This window comes from Pleurodeles waltl, chromosome 6 (assembly GCF_031143425.1).
Source record: "Pleurodeles waltl isolate 20211129_DDA chromosome 6, aPleWal1.hap1.20221129, whole genome shotgun sequence".
Taxonomy (NCBI): domain Eukaryota; kingdom Metazoa; phylum Chordata; class Amphibia; order Caudata; family Salamandridae; genus Pleurodeles; species Pleurodeles waltl.
Window position 1 is genome coordinate 643,807,683 of NC_090445.1, and position 19,720 is coordinate 643,827,402.

Genomic DNA, 19,720 nt, shown 5'->3' on the forward strand with positions numbered 1-19,720 from the left:
CACAATTGGCCTGAAACTCTTTCTATGTCTCTATCAACCACAAGCTATTGCTTTTCAATGTTGCTTTGCATTTAGTATGCACTTTTTGCCTTAAAACTTTAAAAGTTCATACTTCTGGTTTCTCTTATCCAATTTTAAATGATGTTGGTGTCTTATTCATGATAGTTTTCTATATTTTTTGTATATTTCTTTGGGAGTTTTATTCTGTTTTCTCCTGATCTTTAAAATAATTGGTGCTGTTTGATTTTACCACTCCCATCTCCGCGGACTGTCTGCCTCCCGCCTGTGCCATAGCTAGCAGGGGATGACTAGAGATTCTCTCTTCTTTACCTTACCAGATGTGATTATTAAGTCAGTAGGGGTCATCCTTTGCCAAATAATAACCCAATTTCTGATGACAACATCGAGTCTGGATGAAGTCCCAGATCCAACAGTGGTCTCCTAATTTAAGGCACGTGCAGTGTCAGGTGCCTCAAATTAGGCTGAGAATAGTCTGGGCTTTCCCTGATTCCAGCAGTGAAACATCAACCTGATATGGACCTTACCTCTTTTATGGTTTCCTCAGAAGCAGACCAAGCTCTTACAATGGGCTACTCTGTACCCTCCTTTCCTTAGTAACTGTTACGACTGCACAAATAATCCATTAAGTGGAAGATAAGCGCCACCCAGTCGACACTGTTGTTAGCTCAGAGAGTGCCCACCATAACTATCACTCTGATGTAACACACAACTCCCCAACTAAGGAGCCAGTAGAGCACCAGATGAGGTCAAATACCTGACCTCTCTCCCTAACAACTGAAGTTGCACTGTTTTGAAACAATGTTTATCTGAGGCGTGCTATGACTTAAGCTAAGAAGCTAAGCTTAAATCAGGCCTCAGCATGGATTATTGAGCTAATGCAGGGGAGGAGGTAGTGGCAGGCAGTAATAAGAGCCTGGGGGGGGGGGCAGGCCACACTTGCACACACATACACTCACATATAGACATGCACACCAACTCACACCTATATGCATTTACAAGCATGCACACATACACCCATCATTTACAAGCATGCACACACCAAATGTTTAAAAACACTAAAGTTACCAGCAGCATCCGCTGCTAATCTCAATGGGAGGGGCAGGCAGGATGGGGGAGGCCTACAGGGTTGGGGGTGAAATAAAATAAATATATATTTTTTTTTAATGTACCGTTCCCGCCGTTGCTTGCCGCTTTGCTCCTCTGCTCTTCTGCTCTTCTGGTGTCCCAGCAGTACCTAGGGCACCAGCACAGGCTCCCCATGTGCTTCTCTCATGCTAAACCTATCATGAGAGCAGTGCCAGGATTGGTCTGGGCATCTTGGTCTGCCGCTCAGACACTGCATAGGAATCTGTACAGTTTCTCCAACCCAGCTGTGTCACACAGCTGGGTTTGAGAAACCTGAGTGAACATGTGTATTTGCCCTGCTGAAGACGGCTGACCAAACTAACATGCGCACTTAGTGCACTCACTACACTTCTTCTCCTTCCCCCTCCCATGGCCCAGCCCACCCCTCTCTGCACATGCTGCTGGCTGAGCCAGCAGCTGGAAAATAAAACAATAGTAAACTAAACTTTTGTTTTTCAGCTGATGACTTAGCCAGGTGGGTGACGCTTCTTCGCCATTGCGAAGGAGCTGCCCCCGCAACTTATCCACTGCAGCAGTGATCTCAGGTGGTGGCAGGGAGGCCTCTGAGTTGCCTGAACAATTGGGATTGCTGGGCAGGGGGAGTTGCTGACCTCACTCCACTCTGCAATGAAGTGTCACTAATTGACACTCAGTCCTAGGCACTTCATGGCTTAAAAGTGATGTATCTAGGTCTGATGCTGTCAGTGATGCTTCCTGTCATCATGCGGGGGAGTACCTCACAGCGCATCACTGTGCTTAGAAGGTCATGCCAACAGGGTTGTGACATCTTCCGCAAAGTTCAGCTCAAGCACCGAGGCACCTGCGCATTTAGCTCACGTATATCGCATGACTTCCTGACCCGAACATAAAAAGTGTCTGTCATGCTAACCTTTTGCCTGACAGACGCTATTTATGTCTGACAAAAAAGGGGGTCGGCCCCTCCGCCCTTAAGGACAAGCCGCTCCTGGAAGGAGGTTAGATAATTTTTTTTTAGAACGTGTGTGTTTAAGTTTTGTTGTTTGTGGAAGTGGTTGTAGACGTGGCTGTGCTTGAGGGTCATTGGTAATAACAGTGAAGACGAAGATCCTTCTATATTCCTCCATTGCCTTTCTACTCACTACCATGCCTGGGCTCTCAGATACTCCATCTTCACAGTTCTTCATCATTGTGCTGCTCCTCTCCTGTGTCTTCTGATTCCTGTCATTCCCCGCCCTGCTTCTAGACTGCCCCAGCTGTTAGGCCTATCTCGGAATTGGCCTGCAGGCGTCCACCCAGCTGCATTGGTTCATCCACATTGAAATTACTCAGGACCACCAGAGACACAAAGTAATAGTTGTCTTCTGTCTTTGTATTAGTACCGAGGATATTCAAAATGTTTTTGCTTTCATATTATTGCTAGAAATTGTCACGCGGTGTCAAATCAGAAGTAAATTTAACTCAACAGACCTCATCTTTCCTTCCAACTTTACTAACCGCGTATAATCAGTTGTGTACAAACAATGCTTCCAATCCGTGCTGCTTTTTAAAAAAATGGAATTGAACCTCTTATTTGACTTTCTAGAGCCACTATCTTTTACGGCTTCCAAATTGTAGGCAGAATTTTATAAACATAAATAACAGAAAAATGTCTAGAGGAAACATTTGAGCAAAAATCACTTCTTTTACAGAAAGCGAACAGTAATTTTCTATGTAGCCCAGAAGAATTGGAGATCTTGTTTGATGGGCTTGACAATGACAGAAAAGGATATCTCACCACCGAGGAATTCACCACTGGGCTAAGTATGAACACTTTGCTATTCTGTATGTGTAATGTATGTTAAAGTGTGTAAATGTCTACAGAAATACTTCAGGCACTTCTGTGCATTCATTCATTTCTGACTATAAGGTATTTCATCATAATACAGACTCCAGAATATTGTGCTACCAGAATATCGAGGACCAAAATATCAATGAATCAAGTACATATAAATGAGTATAGGTTTAATTTACTTACCTCCACATCCTCCACATGCACAAAGCATAACGATCTATAATCTTCAAGCTACGTAGGAGAGTAAATCTGTAGTTACCTATATGCAACTACCTTCACGATATTTTGGCTCCGGATATTTTGGCAACAATATTTTGGTAGCAAGATACTTTTGTAATGGATATTTCGACTTACAACTCTGCCTGCTGGAAATGAGTGTTTTCAGGGCACAGTCGCTGAGCACCTCCACCCAGTTGTTTACTGAGCTCTTTTGTAGCAGAAGTGATTCATTTCCATGCAACCCAGTTTGCAATTGACTTCCCTTTTTAAAAACTAACTACTTGCATGCTTAGGTTTGTTTATGTCAACGGCAAGGACCAACAACATTTAAGTGAGGTCTCAGTTGTAATCCTTCTACTTTACATACTTCACCAATAAATACCTAATCTAATGAGAGATGAACCTGAGCTTGAAAGCCTGCAAATACTATCAGGCCAATTAGCATTAAACAAACAGAAAACAATCTGAAATAATCTCACGAGGCTTCTCAGGGAAAAAAAACACGCCAAGAAAGCTTTCATAGTTTCTTCTGGTCTTAAACATATAAAAAAAGGCTTCGTTGATCCTGTTTCTCAGTCATCTGTCGAATCTATGATGCATCACAGCATTGCAGCAAGCGCAATCCACAAATATTATCTGTTTGCGCTGCCCACATTTACGTGATACACAAAAATGTTTTTTGTTCTTAAATTATCAATATCTTTCGAGCCTGGGGGGACTTCGTTATCTTCCGAAGTATTTCATTTTATTACAGAAAAAGAACTGAACCATAAGAGATATCTCTGTATTCGGACATACCAAGACTAAATCCGGGGAAACCAGAATGGTTATTTCCCCTTTTCCCTAAAGGCATTGGTCACCTTCGAACTGTCTGTATCGCATATTTTTCTGACGCTTCTCCTGTCTCTTCCAACATGTTTAACAACTCTCCAGTAGTGTGTCAATCCTGTACCCTAATGTGTGGCTTAATACCGCATCTTCCCAGGAGTTTAATTCCAGTCTTTCCAAATTGTGTTTCTCGTTTTTATAACCAGTGAGCCACCCAACCGACATTCTCTCTCCCTTTACTTGCCATACACCACCATGGCAACCCTATGGGGCTCATTTAAGAGCCCCTAGTGCCTCCTTATGCCACATTAGCTTCACTTTTTTTTTTACGCTAATGTGGCCCAATGATGCAAAAATCGTCACGCCAAATTTACAAAGTGGCGCAATACATGCATTGCACCACTTTGTAACACTTTGCTCTACATTATGCCTGCACCAGGTATAATGAATGCAAAGGGGGCATTCCCCAATTAGGGGGGCCGGAAAAATGAAGCAAAGAAATCTAAGAGATTTCTTTGCGTCATTTTCTCTCCGCATTTTTAACCCCGCAGGGATTAAAAGGTGGCACCCCATTGTTTTCAATGAGTTTTGCAGGATTAGCGCCTACATTTTTGACACTAGTCCTTCAAAACCCCGAACTTGCGTCAAATATTTTGACGCTAATTTCTCTAACTACCACCGTGGTGCACCGTATTTTAGATACGGTGCGCACATGGTGGCATTACGGGGGCACTAAGGGGTGCAAAAAAGTGGCGCTGTACTGAGTGGCGTGCCACTTTTCTTAAATCAGGCCCTATGACTTCTTATTCACTCTGGATCCATTGCGCCTTCTATGGCTTCACGATTGTGCTGCCTCAGTATTCCATGTTTGCACTTTTAATTGCAGCAGCCGCGTGTTTAAGAGGAGGGCTTTTGGCACCGTCACGTTTTTATTTACAAATTAAGCACTGCCTTAAAGTTTGTAGTTCACTTTTCCCTGCTTCTGAATCTGTGGGTTCTGCTCACTTGGGCTTCAATGAAGTGGAAGTGACTGCGGAATCTCTAGCTCTGACAGCAGGAAACATAATTGCTTCTGCCTGATCAAATAAACTAAACAGACCAAGCCGTGGCTCGTCCGAAGGGATCATTCTCGCTCTTGCCAGAAGACGAGAGAGGACCCTTGCAGGCCTATGATACTTAAAGCCCTTCTCCTATTCTCAACACCTCTTTTCCTGGCTGTGAAAACCGCTGAGGGGACGGAAGAACCCATATGGAGGGGAGGGGCATTGGAACACCATAGAACTGTAGAAATCTTCAGTTCCGAAAATGAGTTGTCTACCTCCTGCTCAAGCTGCTCTCTCACTTATGATGCATAGGGGCAAGGGAGTAGCCAGAAACTTAAAATACCCCAACTTGAGCCATACCTCAGCTGGCACCGAGCACATGAGGCAAGCAAACCTTACTCTCCTTAGGAGACTTACCTTCATCCTTTAGTCATACGTCCATCCCTGTATATGTCAATACTTGCTTGCTTCCACTCAACAATATGTCCATAGAGCCATATTTTTATCCATCCATCCTTTCACTTATCTTTATCGTTTCATTCCTCATTCTTGCACTCATTCACCTGTCATCTATCAATCCTTCTGTTCTTTTATCCATCCTCTCACCTTGTCATCTGTTCATCCTTTTACCTTCCATCCTACTTTTCACCTTTCTTCCTTATTGTCTTTTACCTTTCTTCCTTTCCTCATTCCTCCTATTTACCCATCTTTTATCTTTCATCATTATTTTTTTCTTATTTTCTCATCTTTATTTTTTCTATTTGTACCACTGTGTGTTCACTTATTTTCATGATTTCATCCATTTTCTTTCTCTCTTTCCTTTGCTGTGCATGTCTACCCACCTCCTACATCTCTGTCATTTATTGCCTAACAGTATTATTTATGAGCGCCTTGTCTCCAGATGTGCAGACAGAGGAGGCCTAGAAACAACTATGTGTTAGGTGGGACCCATTTCACCAACCAATAGCACCCAGTGGCAATCCCTGCTTAAGCTGCTTAGGTGGGGGGGAGGGTCCATATGCCCCTGCACAGGGGCTTACCATCAGGGCGGTGTATAGGGTCTGACACCCCCAAATAAATGTATCCTTGGCTCAGTAGTTGGGTCTGTGGGTCCTGATTTTGGTCTTGTTGTTCAAATGAGATTTTACCTTAAAAAAAGAGACAAGAGGCATCTGGCAAAACAGAAAATGTTTTGTTTAATTAAACATTTTGGCTGAGAGAGCAGTTACAGCACCGAGGTCTGAGGACTCTCTCTCGGTAACACATTGAAATGGTTCATGTTTTATACAATGCTCTGGGAGCAAAAAACATATAAACTTTCTTTCCCTGGTGAAATATGCGAACAGTTAAAAAGGAGTATGTGATTTCCAGATAAGGAATGAAGGTGGGCGTGCCTCGATAGGCGTGGACACCGTATGGTCCAGTGAGTTTGTGGGCACCTGTCCGGCCTGAGGGGCAAGTGGTTGCTGCGTGTTTTGTGTGTGGTGTGTCCTGACTTCTATGTGTACCTACCTACATGTGGCATCTGACTTTATGGTGTTTGTGAATGTATGCACCCCTCTGTCCCTCTGTGCTTTACTGGGGTCAATCTCCAAGGACCATTGTGGTGCTGCTTCCTATCTGTGGGATCTGATCTAAGCTTGTGCGTTTGGCTGTTGTCTAAGTGTTACCCCACCTGTGACCTGTCGGTCATTAACCTTCAGGCCTGGGCTAGAGAACCTGCCTGACCATGTACCTATGTGCTGGGGTTGCCGGAGAGTTCATGACAGGAGAATCTAACAGGGCTGATGTGATTTTGTTCTCATATGAAAATGCATTGTTCTTGTATAAAGGTGTCTTGCTGTTGTGTTTATTAATTTACCCCCATCAACTGTCTGTTGTGTCTGTGTTGTTTTTTCTTACTGTTTTGATTTCATTAAGAGGTTTAAACTTGTTCATTTTTTGGATCATTGTTGGACCTGGCCCTTTTACAGGGTCATTCCCCAGACTTTTTGCTTTTTGCCTCCTTATTTTATTGACCTTTGTTGGCTGACGTTTTGACTCTGAGGACTTTTTCACTGCTAACCAGTGCTAAAGTGCATGTGCTCTCCCTTACAAAATTGGTATGATTGTCTTATACCTAATTGGCATATTTACTTTACCTATAAGTCTCTTGTAAAGTGGTATCCCTATACCCAGGGCCTGTAAATTAAATGCTACTAGTGGGCCCGCAGCACTGCTTGCCTCACCCACTGAAGTAGCCTGTCAAATCTATCTCAAGCCTGCTAGTGCAGGGCCTCTATGCGCAGTTTTCTGCCACAAGGATCTGGCACCTAAATTTACTAGCCAGGCCTAGAACTCCCCTTTTACTACATGTAAGTCACCCCTAAGGTACACCCTAGTTAGCCCAACGGACAGGGTGCCATGTACGTAGAAGGCATGACATGTGCCATGTGGCGTGGCCTGTCCTGGTAGTGACAAACAGCCTAACTTGGTGTCTCACTGCTGTGAGTGCTGCCTTCTCATGGGATTGCATTAGAAATGCCCTGTGTTATGTGTAAGGGGTATTGTCTGATTTATGAGGGGTAGCGTAGACCTGTTTGGTATGGTTGTGATAGTGATGAGAAATGCTGCTTACTGATGTAGGTGTATTTTTTATTACTATCACAGAAATGCCACTTCTAGAAAGTGCACCTTTATCTGTGCTTATGACTTTGGTGTTTTGCAGCTTGCCTCCAATCCACGTCTGGGCAGACTAACAGTTGGGGCTTTGTGCATACTTTTCAGACAGCCTGAACACAGGGAGGGTGGAGGTGTCACAGAGGTGCATCTACATATTGTAAAGCCTTCCTAGGCTGAGAGAAGGAAGAGGCGGGCACATCTGCATTTGTAAAGGCTGTGCCCTGGCTCACACAATAGGGTCGTTTACCCCCCACTGAAGTTTGGAGCCTGTGCTGGAGGAGAGAAAGGGCACTTCCAGAACCAGTTGTAACCGGTTGGGACACCCTCTCCTCCCCATTGCAAAACACACTGTAAACTTAGTATAAGTACAGGGGAATTTTCCCCACAATTTGGACATTATTTTGGACATTCTGGGAACTCCAGGAACCTTACCTGGAGCTGGACAGGACGCTGTGAACGGACTCACCCGGATCACCTTGGACTGCTGCTGCTGTGCTGACCTGTGACCTGCCTAGTCACAAGGAGGAAATGCCACTGCTTGCACCCTCTTGTTGTGCTTACCTGCTGCTGGGCTCTCCAGCCCTGCGCCCCCTTCTTCACCTGTTGTCTACAGAGGCAGGGTGCTGTGGCCCCTGACCTCTGTAAACTCTCTCCAGCATGAGGAGTGCTGTTTTTGCTGTATAGCACCTTGGGAGCGCTCTCTGGTGACCTTAAAGCGCTTTCCAATGTGCATTTTTGCACGCTGGAGAAAATCACCGCCGCAGCCAAGGCTGCAGATTTGGCCATAGTGCTTTGAAAAGCACTCTCTTAATTGCCCAAAAAATCACCCAAAAAATCACCGCCGCAACCCTGGCGTCTAATTTACATCCAGCACGAGGATATCGCTCTTTTCAGTGCCCCTGGGGCACGAGAAGAAGCAAAGCGGAGCAAGCTTGCTCCAGTCGGTGCCCCTGGGGCATGGTCCGCTCTTGGGAGCGCCCCCGGGGCACCAGCCGCCTCAGATTCTTCAGGAATCACCGCGGCAGGTGGGAATCTTCTTCGAACACTCGTGCACTGCATCGGGTGCAGGCGAGTGTCTTCTCGGGCCCCTGGAGGGGTCCGAGCTTCACAAGCAGACCAGCAGGACGTGGGGAAGGCGTGGGGAGCGCCCCTTTCCCCCGGTCTCTGCCCTAGGAACAGGATGCTCCTATCTTTTGTGAAAACATGCATTTTGCTTGGAAAACAGGGAAGGGTAGACCTCGACAGAGGCCCCCTTCCTCTCGTCCCATACTTGTTGGGCCTCGCCTCTCACCCACCCTGTGGATATGGACTGAGGAGGCCAAGGCAGGCCCCCACCTAAATCACGGGCTCCCGGAGGGGCCCAATATCAAGAGGAGAGGGTGCCGACCGCCCCTCTCCCCCAGGAGCACTGTGTGGCCCCTGTTGTGTGCACAGGAGCACCCGGGGCCCCCTATGCTCCTCCTTTAGGCACAGGGAGTGCCTCTTCTTCAGGACACCAGGTACTTTTAAGGAAATATTGGCTCCAGGAGCCTAGTATAGACCTTGGGTTTTTATAGGTTTCCTACCTGCTTTCCTGCCATTACTTATATGTGTTGATGTTTCTTTTATGGGCATGACATGTTGATATGTATTCTTATGACTTGTGATATGTTCTCTAATGTTCCTTGCATGGGTATTTATGAGGTATTCATGACAAGTGCATAGAATTCTTACTGTTATTCCTGACTACTGCTTATGTTGCAGAATCCTGAGTACTTACGTGTTCTAATGTGACAAGTGCGTATTCTTGCAGAGTATTAGTAACTTGTGTAACGTTCTGACAACTGCTAAGGTAGCAGGGTATTATTTTTGTGTAATGTTGATCTAATCATGTTTTGTGCAATACAGTTTATTTTTACATAGCTCAGTGTTGTGTTTACTTTGTGGTGTATATTTGGCATCACACGTGTTGTGTGTGTTGTGCAAATGCTTTACACATTGCCTCCGAGTTAGGCCTGACTGTTCGTGCCAAGCTACCAAGGGGGTGAGCAGGGGTTATCTTGGACGTGTAACTCCCTTGCCCTGAGTATAGTGGGTAGGTTCTGCCTGGCTTAGGTGCATACCCTAGCCAACCAGAAACCCCATTTCTAACAATCATCAACTTAAATATATGTATGGTGATGGCTTACCAAAAAAGTAGTAAATCTGCACGCTTAGAAATACTCCACGAATAGATGCAAATGTACTACTTTTTGGAAATCACAAATATTGACAGTAGTAGGTTTGGGATGTTGTGACAATCCCAGGACTCCAACTATCCAGAGTACTCCGTCATCAGTGTGACGGAGTACACTGTCTACCAAACTCTAAATCAGGTTCAGGAGCCCACCTAATTCAAATAAGTACTGACCCTGCTCCTCATGGGTACTATCCATCACATACCGTGGTCATCTAGCACATTCACCCCATGGCCCAGTGTTTTTTAGTTGAGATATTTGAGATCAACACCTCCTGAACTTCATTGAGTAAGCTAAGCCTCTGATGACACACTCAGGATGCCTTAGTGCAATTGTCCCAAAAGATGGGTGGATGGCTTGTCAGCTACACATTAAATTGTGTCTCCCTTATACCTAGTTCTTCATTTGTAAAATGAAAAGAACTGATGCCTAGATTTCTCCTTAGGTGCTGCTAAATATTAAGGTTGATGGAGTCCATGGTTGCTCAGTCCCGATTCAACTTCATGTCTCTTTAGCTCACACTTACGGTTTCTTTTCATTTCTGGCTTTTTTCTCTCTCTCTTTCTCTTCCTCCTTCATTGTGTGTTGTGTGCCTTTTGTCACTCTTGGTCTCAGACAAATTCTGATAATGGAAAATAACTCCTGGTCCCCAAAAATGAGTGCCCGTGTGCTACACCTCTAGTGCTTTCCCTTAATCCCTCCTTATTCTTCTCTAAACCCTTCCCATTTAGTTGTAAAAAGTTCCCATTTTCCAGCCACATCCACGTCACCTCCACATTTACCACTAAAAAGTATACCGACGTGTGCAGAGATGTCTGCAGTTGATGTGTGATCTGTGCACATAAAAGCTAGGAGAGGCTGAGGCATAGACCTCTACGCTTAGGTTAGTAAGTAGCATTTTTTGTATGCTAACGTACTAAAAAAATGCAGTTGAAGAAATCCAGGATTGCACCTGTGTCGAGGGTTCTCGACACAGGCACCTAACGTACTAACGTACTAAACCCTAACGTACTAAAAAAAAAAGCAGTTAACGTACTAAAAAAATGCAGTTGAAAAAAACCAGTATTGTGCCCATGTCAAGGGTTCTCTGGTGTATATACTTTACAGTATCTGGTAGTTGATGCGCGTTGTGGAGAGATTAAATAAAGCAAGCGTGGTTTAGTGCGTGTTTTAAGGGAGGCTTGGGTAGCAGATAGTCAGAGAGGGAGGGAAGAAATGAGTGGAAGCCACGTGCACCCAACACCTTTTCTCCCCCTCGATCAAAATGTATGATTTTTTTTAAAGATCAAGTTTACGTTAGCAAATTGTATTTTTACATCAGGTGCATATTTCTCAAACGTAGCCAATTTTCTAAACAACCTTAAATGCCTTTTCTGTGAACTAAAGGACTGACCCATACCATAAAAATACAGTTGAAATCACACGTTACTCAGAGCAATTGTACTAAAAATGTACATTCTCACCTCTATTCCTAGAGTGCAAAGGTCAAACCCATTTTATCATTTTATTAAAAGAGTACAGCCAACTGCCTTGAGGAAACACTATTTACTGACTCACAGACTGCATGCTATAATGACTTTACACAGGTACACAACTCTTCTAATAATCACAAGGCTTCTTCGGTGTGAATTCACCTTATGGCTCAAATTGAACCCCATTTTGTCAAATACCTTTGAAAATATATATAAATACAAGAACAAATGTCATGGTATAAGCGAAATGTTACACAGTTTAATATGCTATTTTACTAGCATTGGTGAGGGAGAGGCATCCGACCCACTCATTGTATGCCTCTCGTGAGTCTTTGCCCCTTCTCACACTCACCAGTAGTAATACATACCAAACACTCTATCCAACTGCACATATACCATTTATATAAACAAATCCTCACCTATATATTCACACATATATGTATGTATATACGTGGGAAAAATTATATTCACTATGTATTAAGTTTACCTTGTGTCACTTGTTATGCAACCAAAAAAAAGTTACATTAACTTTTTTAGACTTCGAAGGGAACTGGAAATCTTCCGTTTTTATGGAAGAAACAATAAGGAGTACAATCAACCAGCTGAATATCCTACACGTTAAGGATACAATTGTGAGTTTTATTCAGCCGATCGATTCTACTTCCTATTTATAGTATTCAGAACAAGGAGGATTAATATTTCATACTTCATAACTCCTTATAGATCACCTAGTATAACTAATACATATCTACACAAAACACCTACAACGACAAACACACATAAATACACCATGAAACGGTTTCTAATACCCATAAAACCCCAGGACATAGGAAAGATGTGCAAGTGTCAAGGCAAAACAGAGCAGAACTCCCCCCAAGAGACCAGACAGGAAGGATACATTCTGAAGAGAACAGCAGTAGCACAGTGCCCGTAAACCCAAGCCAGAGAGTCATAGGAAAGTTAACTCAGCCCAAAGATACCCAAGAAGCAAACAACTAAGTGGCCACCACAGAAGGAGAACAAGTGGATGACCGAAACCCCTACCGGCCTTCAAGAGGAATGTCACAAACGGGGACCAGAGACAGAAGCAAGGCACCAAACTGACACACAGAACCACAGCACCACCCACTTCACCAAAGCAATGGCCGTTTAGTGAGAGGGACCCCAGCCCTGTGCAGCATCCAGACATACAGGGTGAAGCACAGCATGATACAGATAGAAAAACAGAGAAATAACACATGTGCAAGAAAAATATATTTAAATGGTCCCTTCAGAGTGTGGGTCATCGTTTCTAGATATAGGCAGCAATATTGGTTGTACTTTCAGGGAGTATGGGTGTTTTGGGAACTTGGCCAAAGTTATGGAATTAAAAGAAAGACTTCATCACTAGGTGGAAAATAGCCTTAGTCCCAGTTACAAAATCAATGGTTATCTATCCCAGGCGAGTGCTCACCTCACATACATAAGGACTGGGATGTGGGTGACACAAGGAGGTAATGAACAGTTGCTGTCAATGTCACATGTAAATTCACATTGTACATTCCCATTAAGACTGATTGTAGTCAATGTTTCACTTTGTCATGTAATTTTTCAGATCAAATTGTTCTTACTTCAAATGTTTGTGACTTTTCGTTCTAGGGACTTTTGTTGAATCTCAGGAAAAAACCAAGGAACAAAGAAGAAAGCGCTTGTCTTCAAAGAGGATGTCTGCACCTCCAATGATGCTCTCCCCGGAAGAGGCTGATGATGAGGAACGGCAGCACTTTATGTCTTTCATGGAGCACTTGGGCGCTAATAACATTTTTGAAGAGTAGGGCACTGATTTTCTTTTATCAAATCGACATTAGTCTTTGAGTAGTTTAGTGTACAGAATTGATAGGATCTGTAAAATTGGTAATTTCAAAGAAATATATTGGACCTGCCCTAGGCATGTAAACTTCTGCAGTCATCTCAAGTTTTTGAGGGATGTATCATGGAACAGCGCATGCGTATATCACACATACCTTCACACTGCGGTCTCTACAATGACAGTGTCTTTACCACGCATGCCTTTACCACTCATGCCTTTACAACAAATTACGAATTTCATTGTAAAAGCATGTTTGGTAAAGAAACATGTGTGGTAAATTCTCCCCTGCCTTGCCCCCTACACCTGACACTGTACTCCACCTGCCCAAGTCCTTAAAATTGCCCCTTCCATTCCCTGCCCTGAGCCCTAACCCCCGCCCTACCCTACACTGTGAGAACACCTAGTCCAGCCCGGTCCTAAAAACTGCCCTGACCCTCCACCCTGCCCTCCACCCTAAAACCCTCCCTGTCCTAAAAACTACCCCACCCTGTCCTAAAAACGACCCCAACCCCAGCCCCGCCCTACACCCTAAAATCTACCCTGTCCAGTCCTAAAAATTACCCGACTCCCCACCCCCACCCTAAACCCTAAAAACCAACCCTGCTCTGTCCTAAAAACTACCCTGACTCCCCACCCTAACCCCTAAAACCTACCTGTCCTAAAACCTACCCCGCCCTGTCCTAAAACTTACCTTGACCCAAGTCCTAAACTGTAAAACGTGCCCTATCATAAAAACTACCCCTTCACCCTAAACCCTAAAGCTACCTACCCTAAAAACTACCCCTCCCTGTCCTAAAAACTACCCTGACCCCCACCCTGAAACCTAAAACCGACCCTGCCCTGTCCTAAAAACTAACCACCCCTACACTAAATCCTAAAAGCTACCCTGCCCTGTCCTAAATCCTACTCCGCCCTGTCCTAAAAACTACCCCAAACTCATGTCCTAATCCCTAAAATCTACCCTGTCCTAAAAACTACCCCACCCTGTCCTAAAAACTACCTCTCCCCCGCCCTAAACCCTAAAAGCTACCCTGCCCTGTCCTAAAACCTACCCCACCCTAGAAACTACGCAGACCCCCCCACCGTAACCCCTAAAATTTACCCTGTCCTAAACCCTACCCCACCCTGTCCTAAAAACTACCCTGATTCCTGCCCCGCCCTAATCCCTAAAACCTACTCTGCCTGGTCATAAAAAATACCCCTAGCCCCACCCACTCTAAACCCTGAAAGCTACTCTACCCTGTCTTTAAACCAACCCTGCCCTGTCCTAAAAAGTACCCCCACCCCAATCCTAAAACCACCCATATGGCATCATTTCTGTACACCATACTGGTGGTGTGTGTTCCATTCACCCATCTTACAATAAACTTCATTGGATCTACTGGTTTGGCTGGATATGAAAACTCAAAAGAGAATCCTGATGTGAAGATATGGATTAATTAGCTGTTATATGGACTTACCTATACTTTTTGTTGATACATACCCATAGAGGTTAATATAAGGGGTTCACACCTCTTTGGTAACCCGTACCCCCTTTAGAAAGAGAGTGCTGGACCCGTCTGGAGCGTATAGATTTGATGTAGAGTGATCACCTATCTCCAGGTTATTACAGACATTGTTTCGAGTCATGTGTGTTTGTGTGATGTTGCAGTCTTGTTTCGCTTTCACTGGAATCTTAAGACCAAAAATACCTGACATAATTGATGTGTAGGTGAAACAATCAGGCCTGGAGGCAATGTCCGTAATGACCTGGATTGAGGTGGTCACCCTAATGTCATCCCTCTAGCATACCTTATATTTACTGCTAACTGTTAGAAATGGGGTCTTTGGTTGACAGTCAGGTTACCCCCTGTTCAAGCAAGGACCCTCAGTCTAGTCAGGGTAAAAGAGAATCACCCTCAGCTAACCCCTGCTTACCCCCTTGGTAGCTTGGCAGAGCAGTAGGCTTAACTTCAGAGCGCTAGGTGTAAAGTATTTGTACCAACACACACAGTAACTTAATGAAAACACTACAAAATGACACAACACCGGTTTAGAAAAATAGGAAATATTTATCTAAACAAAACAAGACCAAAACGACAAAGATCCGACATACACAAGACAAGTTATGAATTTTTAAAGATTAAACTAAAAAATACCGCTTAGAAACAAAAATGCTTCGATGAGATGTTAACACGGCGTCGTGACGGAGTCGTTCCCAACAAGCCGACACCAGCGGCGCCGGACACGGAGTCGTGTAGACCCCCAAGTACAGTACCTTTGGTGAAGAGTGAAAACAAGCCGATGCGCGAAGTCGGGAATCGCGGTGTCCGTGCGAAACGTTGAATCCGTGCACTTCGAGCGGCGTCGGTCACGACGTGGTGCGGCGACTTCCACGGAGTCGCGGACTTCAGCGGGGCTGCTGCGGCATCAGGCCTGCGAAGAGCGTCGCGTTCCAGCGAAGGTCACGGCGTCAGGTGCAGGCGGCGTTACCGGATTCAGCAGCGGCGTCGGTCCGAAGTCATCCGAAGTCGATTTCCTTGGATTCCACCAGCTTTCCTTTCAAGGGCCCAGGGACTGGATAGGGCACCACTTGTCAGGGCAGGAGTCTCTCCAGAGACTCCAGGTGCTGGCAGAGAGAAGTCTTTGCTGTCCCTGAGACTTCAAACAACAGGAGGCAAGCTCTAGATCAAGCCCTTGGAGATTTCTTCCCAAGATGGAAGGCACACAAAGTCCAGTCTATGCCCTCTTACTCTGGCAGAAGCAGCACTGCAGGAAAGCTCCACAAAGCACAGTCACAGGCATGGCAGCACTTCTTCCTCAGCTCTTCTCCAGGCAGAGGTTCCTCTTGGTTCCAGAAGTGTTTCTAAAGTCTGTAGATTTGGGTGCCCTTCTTATACCCATTTTAGTCTTTGAAGTCACCTTTCTTCAAAGGGGACTCACACCTACTTGTGAAATCCTGCCTTGCCCAGGCAAGGCATCAGACACACAGCAGGGGGTTGGAGCCGGCATTGTCAGAGGCAGGCACAGTCCTTTCAGATGAGAGTGACCACTTCACCCCTCCCTCCTAGCAGAGATGGCTAATCAGGAAATGCAGGTTACACCCCAGCCCCCTTTGTGTCACTGTCTAGTGCGAGGTGAAAAACAAGCCAACTGTCAAACTGACCCAGACAGGGAATCCACAAACAAGGCAGAGTCACAGAATGGTTTAAGCAAGAAAATGCTCACTTTCTAAAAGTGGCATTTTCAAACGCACAATCTTAAAATCAACTTTACTAAAAGATGTATTTTTTAATTGTGAGTTCAGGGACCCCAAACTCCACATGTCCACCTACTCTCTAGGGGAATCTACACTTTAATCATATTTAAAGGTAGCCCCCATATTATCCTATGAGAGAGACAGGCCTTGCAACAGTGAAAAACGAAATTGGCAGTATTTCACTGTCAGGACACATAAACCACATTACTATATGTCCTACCTTATCCATACACTGCACCCTGCCCTTGGGGCTACCTAGGGCCTACCTTAGGGGTGCCTTACATGTAAGAAAAGGGAAGGTTTAGACCTGGCAAGTGGGTACACTTGCCAAGTTGAATTTACAGTGTAAAAATACACTTACAGACACTGCAGCGGCAGGTCTGAGACATGATTACAGGGTTACTTGTGTGGGTGGCACAACCAGTGCTGCAGGCCCACTAGTAACATTTGATTTAAAGGCCCTAGGCACCTCTAGTGCACTTTACTAGGGACTTAACAGTAAAACAAATATGCCAATCATGGATAAACCAATTACATACAATTTACACAGAGAGCATATGCACTCTAGCACTGGTTAGCAGTGGTAAAGTGCTCAGAGTTCAAAAGCCAACAGCAACAGGTCAGAAAAAAATAGGAGGCAGGAGGCAAAAAGATTGGGGATGACCCTGCATAAGCACAAAAATCCAACACGACCCCCTACCAGCCTAAAGCCAGGGGAGAACAATCAATACCTTGATGTACTTCCCTGATTGGGGCGATAGAACAAGGACCCACGCCCACAACAGCAGGGGCATGTTCCAGTTCTACGCCTTCCTGACTCCAGTTGGATCCCTCTGTCCATACTCTCAGGGCCCACTAAGCTAACCCATGGGGAACCCTTCTCCACATCTGCAGACACCATCTGTGCAGCACCTAACTTGACTTTGTTCACAGATGTATCCCAATGGGCAGATAGTACCACCAGGGCCAACACAGTGGTGTTGCCCACTCCACCCCCGGGGTGCGACTCTCGTCCCCCCTCCAGGGGCAACTCTGTCCACTAGGACAGCAAGCCACGGTGGCCCCGGACAACTGTCAGGGATGAGAGCCGGGCCTCTCCAACCACTGTGACTGCGGAGAGTGGGGGGCGGTAGCCCCAGGTGCCTGGCACCCTTTGACCACTCTCTCTTCCACCAGGTCAGGGATGACAACCTGACCCTGGTCCTCCCCTCTGGGGTTCTGTACCCTCCCTGCAGAAGCGGCACCCCCAGAGTCAAAAACTGTCAGGGTGCTTATAGAAGCAGTCCTGCACAATTCTTCCACCAGTGTAGGGCTGGTAACCTGCAACTGGTCCGCCAACCTGGGGTCTGTACCTTCAGGTTGGACCAGGGCCAGGGGTGAGGCTTCCCTCCCCCTGCCCTCCCTTCTGGGGTCCTGCACCCCCCAACTAGGAGTGGCCCCCTCAGAAGGCAACATGGGATGGGCACTGTTAGCAGTAGCCTCTTCCTCCAGGTCAGGGGGGACACCCTGAACCTGATCCTCCAGTCCAGGGTCTGTACCCACAGACTGGACCACCGCCTGGCAACCCAGGACTTCCTGGGCAGCATACCTACCCCCCACCAGGTCAGAGTTTACCCTCTGAACCTGGTCATCCAACCTAGAGTCACCACCCTGCGGTTGAACCACTGCCTGGCACACCAGGACTTCCTTGGGAGCACACTTACCCCCCATCAGGTCAGAGTTTACCCCCTGAACCTGATCATTCAACCCAGAGTCACCACCCTGCGGTTGAACCTTTGCCTGGCACACCAGGACTTCCAGGGGGGCACACTTACCCCCCTCTAGGGACACACTGTCCCCAAGGGCCAGAAAAGAGTCTGGCTGGCGCAGGTCCCCTGACCCCTGCCCATCTGACAGAGTCTGGATTCCCCCCAACCCAGAAATGGTCTCACCAAGGTCATTCCTGGGGGGCTCTGCTCTCAGAGCTGACCCCGGACCCTCCAGGTTCTCCACTGGGGTCCGCAACCCCCTCTCAACCCTCTGTCTGGACTTCTGCACCCCCTCACTAGGAGTGGTACTGCCAGACACCAAAACTGGTGGGACGCTGGTTACAGCCGCCCCCCCCCCCCAAGTTCTCCTGACACTGTGGGATCTCCCTCAACAGATGGCCCTATGGTACAGGCTAGGCTCCCCTCCTGGTGTTCCCTCATGGAACCCTCCAGGACCTGGGACCGGATCTCGGGCACCTTGGACCTCAGCCCATCCCCATTCCCTCTCCTCAGAGACTGGACATGGGGTCCCTCACCCATCCCACTACACTGGGACCTACCTGGGACACTACAATCCTTCCCTACCTCACCTGGTTGGGAAATACCTAGACCACTCCTCTCAGGAGCCCCCCCAAATGCCTCTTCAGACTCTCTGGTACTCACCAAGAGGTCTGCCTCCATTGTAAGCTCCCTGGGGTCAGAGAACTCACACTCCACCTGGTGTTGGCGTAGCTCTGGAAAATAAGGACTAGACATATGCTCTCCAGCAATTACATCACTCCGTCCCTTACATGAATTAACCAAAGTACCCTTCACCCAACCATCCAGTGACTCTGCTTTGAAAAAGCACCCCACATCACCCTCCTGAGCCTGGTGAGACAGTACCCAACTGTCCCTGACACTCAACCCACACTCTTCTGGGATGTCTTCACACTCCATAACCAGGACTTCTACCTGGGGGGAACCCCTCTCCCTGTCACTCTCACCTAGAGTCAGCAGAGTGTCCCTCCCACCAGTAGGAATATGACTCCCCATGCCAGTTCCCCAATCCACCTCAAGGACCCTGTGCATCACTGGAGCTACCTCATACCCCTGAACCTCCTGGCGTGTGTTAACTCCCTCCTTCAAGTAGGGCACCACATCTCTGGGCATGTGCACTTCTTCAGCAGTACTGGATACAAGATTTTTGCTGCCACCATCTGAACTGGACTCAGCCCTCATGGCCTCCAGCTTCAGCTCTTCACAGCTCAGCTCTTGAGCTGTAATCCTTTCTTTTTCCAGGACTAAGGCTCTCTTCTCCTCAGCCCTCTCAAGCTCTGCATCTAGCTCTTCCAGACTCCGGATTCGAGCTAGGAGCCAATCATCTCTTTCTGTTCCCTCCTCAGGGCCACTGCCCTCCTCCTCAGAGTAGTTATCCTCCTCAGACTCATTTGGTGGTTTTGCCTGACAACGTTTCAATTCATACTGAAACAGGGCTGACTCAAGATCCT

The 19,720-nt window shown here is 46.3% G+C and overlaps 1 protein-coding gene across 2 annotated transcripts in view; it reads left to right on the forward strand.

The window, feature by feature from the left end:
• Positions 1 to 19,720, forward strand: part of RAB44 (RAB44, member RAS oncogene family) — a 350,449-nt gene that overhangs the window by 124,186 nt on the left and 206,543 nt on the right. For both annotated transcript variants that reach the window (XM_069238986.1, XM_069238985.1), the window contains exons 3-4: positions 2,814 to 2,925; positions 13,034 to 13,205. In XM_069238986.1, the coding sequence (XP_069095087.1) occupies positions 2,814 to 2,925; positions 13,034 to 13,205 (284 nt within the window). The remainder of the gene's footprint in view (positions 1 to 2,813; positions 2,926 to 13,033; positions 13,206 to 19,720) is intronic.